Source organism: Centruroides sculpturatus, unplaced genomic scaffold, assembly GCF_000671375.1.
Source record: "Centruroides sculpturatus isolate CEXI.00-Female unplaced genomic scaffold, Cexi_2.0 scaffold71, whole genome shotgun sequence".
NCBI lineage: Eukaryota > Metazoa > Arthropoda > Arachnida > Scorpiones > Buthidae > Centruroides > Centruroides sculpturatus.
This window is the reverse complement of record NW_019384332.1, coordinates 1,010,698-1,018,874: the sequence shown is the minus strand read 5'-3', so window position 1 is coordinate 1,018,874 and position 8,177 is coordinate 1,010,698. Positions and strand designations below refer to the sequence as shown.

The following is an 8,177-nucleotide window of genomic DNA, read 5'->3' as shown; positions in this document are numbered from 1 at the left end:
CTAAAATAGTTAAAACAAACATTAAAAGAACACTTGTATATGCTCAATTCTTCTAACAGAAATATCTGATAGTAAATATAGCATTCAGAATATTTCCTCCAGTATTCATTAACATTTAATGTAATGTGAACGGAATGACAGACAATATTAATAATCTATTAATGTAATTATTTTAAAATGATGATAAATTCGGTTATAATTAAATTTGCGTCATAATCAAAATATATTGTTATACTCAGCGGTTAGATGATAATATTTAATAGATTTGTTTTGAATGTAGAAATATTTTATCCGATATTTCAAAAATACTTTTTATCTATTCGTTTACAGATTATATATACAGATAAAGTCAAGGTGTGATATAATTATGGATTAGTAACAATAAAATAATGTAGGCCTATATCCGTATTAATTTAGATATAATTTCTACATTATATGGAAGTAATTGAGCAGAGCTCTCTTAGTGCGACAATTGATTCCGCTGAAACCGCTTAACCGATTAAAATAATTTTTTGACTTCATATACAATCTATCTTGATCTAGGTCGTAAAGCAAATAGTATTTTAAAATTCGACTCGCGACCAAAGAATTGCATGGTCAAAGTTCACAATGTTAAGTCTATGGATGAAGTGGCACCAACGAGCACCCGTCAAGCTTTAATCTTTCTGTTCGACTACACTGATTTCTTTTGATTTATAATTTTCGCTGATTTATATTTCGTAATATTCTTAAACATTCCTAGAAACTTTCTAAATTAAAATTTAGGCTGAATTTTTTCAGAAGTAGGCTAAATTTGAATTAATAGGTTACCAGGGTATGTATCCCTTGATTTTCAGTAGTAAATTTTTGCCTCCAAAACTAAACTCTATTAAATTCAATTTTTTTCATTTTTTAACAATTTTTGCTTATTAGAGTTGTTGAAACATTACTATTTTCTGATTGTTTTCTAAGCAGTTTTTTTTATTTACGTTTACAGAAGTTCTCGAAAACAACAAAACAAATTTAAGATCTATATTTTAAAGTCTACTTTACCAGCCAACAACGTTCCTGTATGTTAAGTTCTTCGTAGTAATTTTATGTTTATCTAATTTAAACTTTAGTAATACTTTAATTTTTATTGAAATCTATTAAATTAATGATTGTTTGATATTTTTTTAATTAAAAAAATTATTTTCTAACGTTGTTTTGCAACATAAGTTTAATGAATTTTTGAATTCGTATAATAATATAAATTCCATATTTTAATTATGAATTTATTAATAACAAAGTATACAAAATTTGTTTTTACACTTCTTTCCGTCTATGTGTAATAAATAACTTTTAAACAAAAATTGTTATGATTTTTATAAAGTTAGACTATTTATTTAAAATATATATATATAGGGGAGACCGGGGCAACTTCGGCATGCGGGGCAAGTTTGTCAAGCGCTTTTTTTAAAAAACAAATTAAAAGGAGACTTTGGTTATAGGTTAGGCAGTTGAGTTTTATTGGTGGCTTGTTGAGTGTAGTGTTTTTATTGTTCTCCAACAAGCGTAGTTGAATTATCAAGCAAATTTTCATTTTCGTTCAATTCCATATAATATTTTTTTTCCATTTATATTGAATTGGCAGGTTTTGTTATAATTCCATGATAACGAAAGTTACTTTTCCTGTTAGAAGGATGTAACTTCAACTTATTCACGTGGCCAGATCGTGGCTTGGCATTCTGTTCTCAGGGTTGTACTTAATGTTTCGAAATCATGACTAGCGGGGTAAGATCGGCAACATAAAGCCACATTAGAAGCAAAGGATAAAAATCAAACAGATGATAAATGAAAACATGTTTGCATTTGTTATTCATGTATATATGTCTTTGAACTTGCATTTCGTTGTAATAATATTAAATGGGTGTTGGATTTGTATTTCTTTGTTTTAATAGTGAATTCCAACTTATACATTGTTAATAACATAATTTTATATACGTGCCTATCTTGCCCCATTACTGTTGCCCCTATACCAGGGGCAACTTTAATAAAAATAATTAAAATAATTACAACTTTACAAAAAGAGAGAAGTTGCCGATCTTGCCCCTATACCCGGGGCAACTTCGTCAATTTCTCTCTTCTTGTAAAGTTGTAATTATTTTAATTATTTTTATTTCCAAACTGATTTTAACCAGTTCTATAGTAAGGTAACATTCCAATAGACAATATGCAAAGCTTTTTTTCAGTTTACAGCAGTATTTATTACACAAAATTTAAGTAAAGCTTAACATGCCGATCTTGCCCCGGTCTCCCCTATATTTGAATCTTCACTGTAGATGAATTATTCTTCTTCGAGGAAATTGTGGAAAAGTAATATTTTCTGTTTTATTCATAAAGAAAGTCATACAAGTTGTAATTAAAACATATATAATAATGACCATCACTATAGCGGTAACATTGTAGAATTTATCAGATTGATTAGCATCATCATCTGTAACGCAGCAATAATTAGTCACAATGTTCATAATTTCCAGTTTGTTAGTCTAGTTAAAAAGAACTTTTGACAGTGTTTACTATACTAAACACAAAAAAATTTAAACATATAATTCAAATTAAATTTACATATTTAATATTTTATATTAAAAAAAATCAATAATAAACACTTTAAAATATAACTTACAGAGACAGAAATATTTATCTCCTTCAATATTTTGAATAATAAAATTCGTTGTATCATTTTTCCTAGTAAGAAAAAATATTTTTATTATAACAATACGTGGTTAAATTACCAAATAAGTTTTAAAACATGGCATATACCCTGCTTCAAAACTAGTACATATCTTCATCGTTTCATCCCATGCACAGTAAGGATCTTGTAATCCAACACAATCGCTAAAAAGTAAATAAATAAATAAGATTTATAGAAATAAAAAATTGAAATTTATTTCATAATTTAAAAATTAACATACCGACAAGTTTTAGCATTTTGTTGACATCTCTGCTTTGGTATACTATAAATTTCGTTTGGTGTAATTATCATTAATTTATTTTTATGTACAAGAAGTTCAGTGATGATTATATTATTTTTAGCAACCCGAATCATTTCAACAATAATCCTTTTAATCTTCTTATCCATAAAATAAATGGCCTTTACTACTTTACCACAATCTTTACAAAAGAAAAAAAAAAGATAAAATAAATATTATATTAAAAAAACAAAATTTTTATTAGGCCTATAGATTTTCGATTAAAAAATTAAAATGAATGTTTAACTAACTTGTTCCTAAGAAAAGAATATCGAATTTCTTCCCATTTAATGTTTCTACTTGAGGATCGACACTGATTGAAGTGAGGCGACAACTAAAAAAGACGATAAGAGTAAAAAATATTTTATTAAAACTTCAATATTAAAATATAATGCTTAAATAACAGGGGTTTTTTTTGTATTTTGGTTTTTAAAAATTGTAAAATTCGATTATTTATAATGAAAAAAAGGAGTTTAAAAAAGTGGTTTTAGTGTAATAAAATAGGCATTTCATGCATAATAATTATCAAAATAATCAAAATAATTAGCAACACGAGAAGAGAAAATTGCTTTTAAATGTTAAACATAATTTTAACACTTTTTAGTAATTTTCTACTTCTTGCACATGATGGAAAATTATTCAGTGAACTGCACAAATCTGGCTTAACAATTTACTTCATATTAGAGTTAATGCTTTTTGAAGTATCCTGTACGAAATTTCTGTTCAGTGTACAGTAATTTTATGAAAATATAATATTTTAAAAAGATCGTAAATAGTAAATTAACAAAATATATATATAATTATTGTGAATACGATACATTAAAAACTTACTTAGAAACGTCTTTATATACAGGTTCTTCAATAAAGGATTGAACTTCTTCATTCATAAGATGAATGTAAGAATAAAGGAACTCTTGTTCTTCTAAGGAAATATCTCCATTGCTATTAAAACACTACGAATTCAAAGTTATAAAACATTTTTTTAAAAAATAAGATTAATTTTAGTACAGTAATAATATAATATTTCAGCATTAAATTTATTTTTTTCCAGTTTTCATATCGCTTCGATTAAAATACTGTAATATAGTATTTAAATTTAAGATTTAAAATTAATTGATCTAATTTTATTAGAGTTAAAAAATTTTTATTGCTTTAAAATTTATCAAAAATTTCATAAATAAGTTTCGAATAAATATGGAAAAATTCAATAAAAAGTTCGTTCTTTATTATTTGTGATCTTAAAACGTCCAGAAATGCAAAATAATTCGGGGGATAATTTCTGTATATATGGATGTGTGTGCGGGGAGCACGATTATGTTTTCCCTGTTTGAAGCTTAATAACTTTCATGTTTTTTGTGGAAAATTTCTAAAATTTTGCAGGGAGGTTTGTTTATTAGGGGATTGATGCTATTAAATTTTGGTTGTTAAAGGTCGACGGGGTGGGAAATAATGGAGGTCGTGTGTCTATCTCCAGTAGGGTCGGACTTAATGACTCTTTTACTCGTTATTAACATTTATAATTTTTTTATAAAACCCTCAAAATTAAGCTTTTTGCCATTTTATAATAGTTGAAAATATAAAAATGTTTTTAATAAAATATGATAACAGATGGCGCCACTAAAATTTTAAATATTGCCGGGAAAGTTGAGCAACTCGTTGTTGGTTTACTTATACTGAGAATTAACTTTGGATATGATGATAAAACATGAAGTATTCGACAATGTTGTTCTATAACGGATTAATGGATAACTTCGGGTCTATTATTACATAATTTTATGTTAATGTTGTTTTATTTTCATACTTTATTTTAAAATATTTAAAAATTGTTTATAAAAACAAGATTTCAAAATACACAAATCACAATAAAATTTTATTTCATTTTGTTAGAATCTAGTTGTAATAGCAACTATCTGAGAGACTTATTTTATAAAATCTAAAATTTACGAAATTAACTACAACACGATGTTAATTCATATTTATTGTTAACAGTAATTATATTATAAACAAATGTCAATTAAAATTTAAAGCATTGCGATAATTATAGTCTATACTTTCTTTAGCTTAATAATTTTATAAACAGTATATAAAATTTTTTTCTACGTTTTGGATAAATATCTACATTAAGGAAATTACGACGACAGGCCATATCGTTCATTGCCTTCAATCCTATACACTCAGTAGTCACTAATCCGGAATTCCTCTATGCAAGGAATGGCCGGAGTAAAGTTCAAAATGTATCCTATCCAGAGATGTTTCGATCAGGTGTTCTCCTCTTGCTTACGATTGAAGGCCCTGGTTCGCCGGAAAGGCACCTTGCGACCCGAACTTAGGGGTTAGTTCTTTTCTCTTACTCCCTCTCACAGTCCGGTGGAAGCTCTTCTTTTCAAAAGTCGAGACGAGATTCTTGCTGTACTTTCTTTGGTCTTGGTTCTCTGTTGACAGTCTGGATGAAAAATCTCCTTTCGATTGCCATCCCTTATTTTAATGGATTCTCCAGGCCAAACGATGTACTGTACCTTCAGGACCACTCCTATTTGTACTAATATTCCTCCCGCTGAATTGACCCCCTCCGGAAAAACCGATCCTTCTAGGGGAATATCAAATCGCATTGTCTTTCGGACAATTTCGCTAGGTCTATTTGACAGTCGGATTAGCAGGAGTCTGCTATATAAACGCTAGAATTTTTCGAAAATCTGTTCATCGTTTCGTACACTGTACGATTCGTAATCTAATGAATGACCATTTACTGTTATGGTTTATTAAATCATATTTTCAGAGAAACAATGAATAAGAATTATTACCACTATCAATTGTTATCAAAATAAAAATAGAGGAAGCAAAAACAATAAAACAGTAACTACATTTTAAAATATGATATAAAAGTAAAAAATGTAAATATAATAATTTTGTAAATCATAATAATTATTGCAATGTATTTATTTCGAATACATTACATAAAAACCAGCTCCTGTCATATGTTTGAAAGTTAAGGATTGAAAATATATTTATGTTTTATTTTTATAATATACAGTATATATAACATAAAAATATTACATATCGAAATGTTTTCTCGTATTCTCTGCATAGTTTTCTATTTCTTGTAATTTTAAACATTAAAATAAGAATATTTAGTTAGATAACTTACTGTTCCGGGTCTAGGATTCGGTATTTTACTGGCTGGTAAAGGTAGCCACAGAGAATCTCTATCTCGTTGAAATTTAAAATCACCTTCAAATGATTTTTCTATATCTCTCATACGGAAAGCACAAACAGCGGATCCGTAAATTCCAGAACTGAGATACAAACAATAAATTATTACCAGATATAAATTAAATAAAGGATAATAACTTAAAAAGATAATATTTTTATTCTCGAATTTTATTATTTTTTAAATCGTTAGGCTATGTCATAAAATTAAAATATTTGGATTAATAAACAGTTTTGGTCTTCTATATTACAGGTTGTGTGTGTGAGAGGTCACCAAGCTCTAACATCTAAAAAGGAAATTGGGAATTGTCTAGGGATCGACCGGAAATTGAGAGAGTCAGTATACACATTCGCCCAAAGGGAATAGTTGCAGATTCTTTAGATTTTGTATAATGTTCTTTGCTATAACACGAATCTATATTTAAATATGTTATACGTAGAATAAAAGGATTTTAGATTTTATCTATTCGTTTTTTTTTTCGTTTATAAAAAGAAATTATTATAAAATATTTTATAAATAAATACTCACTTTGAAATAGTGAATATAGCGTATACTATTTTTTCTTTTCTACCTTTAATACTTTTTTCTACGATGTCGCTAACAGCGTCTGTAATTTCAACATTGATATTTTTAAAAATTTTAATCGAAATTCATTAAATAAATTTAAAGATTTATTTTATTTACAAATTTCATCAAAATAATACGGAAATATTCCGGGCATGTGACATGTAATACGAGTTTTCAAAAATGAAGTCCACCTCTTTGTTATTTCATTTAACCCAAAGCCTTTATCATTCGTACAAACTCTGCCAACTCTAGAATAAATCTTCTAAAAATATGAATTTTAAATTACTCCTGTATATATAAAAAAGATAAATTATGAATTTATTTAAAATCTTTCAATGTAAAATAACAACCTTTTGTGAGTGTTCAATAGACTCCTCTCTAAAGAAAAAATATACAAATTTGTCATAATGAAAGGATGTAACAAACTTTGAATCTATAAATAATATTCATCCCATGCACAGTAAGGATCTTGTAAACCAACACAATCGCTAAAAAGTAAATAAATAAATAAGATTTATAGAAATAAAAAATTGAAATTTATTTCATAATTTAAAAATTAACATACCGACAAGTTTTAGCATTTTGTTGACATCTCTGCTTTGGTATACTATAAATTTCGTTTGGTGTAATTATCATTAATTTATTTTTATGTACAAGAAGTTCAGTGATGATTATATTATTTTTAGCAACCCGAATCATTTCAACAATAATCCTTTTAATCTTCTTATCCATAAAATAAATGGCCTTTACTACTTTACCACAATCTTTACAAAAGAAAAAAAAAAAGATAAAATAAATATTATATTAAAAAAACAAAATTTTTATTAGGCCTATAGATTTTCGATTAAAAAATTAAAATGAATGTTTAACTAACTTGTTCCTAAGAAAAGAATATCGAATTTCTTCCCATTTAATGTTTCTACTTGAGGATCGACACTGATTGAAGTGAGGCGACAACTAAAAAAGACGATAAGAGTAAAAAATATTTTATTAAAACTTCAATATTAAAATATAATGCTTAAATAACAGGGGTTTTTTTTGTATTTTGGTTTTTAAAAATTGTAAAATTCGATTATTTATAATGAAAAAAAGGAGTTTAAAAAAGTGGTTTTAGTGTAATAAAATAGGCATTTCATGCATAATAATTATCAAAATAATCAAAATAATTAGCAACACGAGAAGAGAAAATTGCTTTTAAATGTTAAACATAATTTTAACACTTTTTAGTAATTTTCTACTTCTTGCACATGATGGAAAATTATTCAGTGAACTGCACAAATCTGGCTTAACAATTTACTTCATATTAGAGTTAATGCTTTTTGAAGTATCCTGTACGAAATTTCTGTTCAGTGTACAGTAATTTTATGAAAATATAATATTTTAAAAAGATCGTAAATAGTAAATTAACAAAA

The 8,177-nt window shown here is 26.6% G+C and overlaps 1 protein-coding gene across 1 annotated transcript; it reads right to left on the bottom strand.

Moving 5' to 3' along the window:
- Positions 1-2,175: 2,175 nt before the first annotated feature.
- Positions 2,176-7,206, bottom strand: LOC111630514 (semaphorin-1A-like). Its single transcript, XM_023374629.1, has 10 exons — positions 7,116-7,206; positions 6,883-7,027; positions 6,727-6,805; positions 6,136-6,283; positions 3,822-3,943; positions 3,242-3,324; positions 2,934-3,132; positions 2,782-2,856; positions 2,645-2,706; positions 2,176-2,455 (listed from the first exon to the last, which is right to left on the bottom strand). Exons 2-10 carry the CDS (start codon positions 6,917-6,919, stop codon positions 2,292-2,294), a joined length of 969 nt encoding a protein of 322 aa, XP_023230397.1. The 5' UTR covers positions 6,920-7,027; positions 7,116-7,206; the 3' UTR covers positions 2,176-2,291.
- Positions 7,207-8,177: the final 971 nt, after the last annotated feature.

Excerpts from the sequence above, each read along its gene's own strand:
- LOC111630514 (XM_023374629.1), bottom strand. The coding sequence starts at position 6,919 with ATGCCCGGAATATTTCCGTATTATTTTGATGAAATTT. Across the intron at positions 3,133-3,241 it reads TATTCTTTTCTTAGGAACAA|ATTGTGGTAAAGTAGTAAAG; the intron begins GTTAGTTAAACA and ends TCTTTTGTAAAG. Across the intron at positions 2,857-2,933 it reads CAAAATGCTAAAACTTGTCG|CGATTGTGTTGGATTACAAG; the intron begins GTATGTTAATTT and ends TTTACTTTTTAG.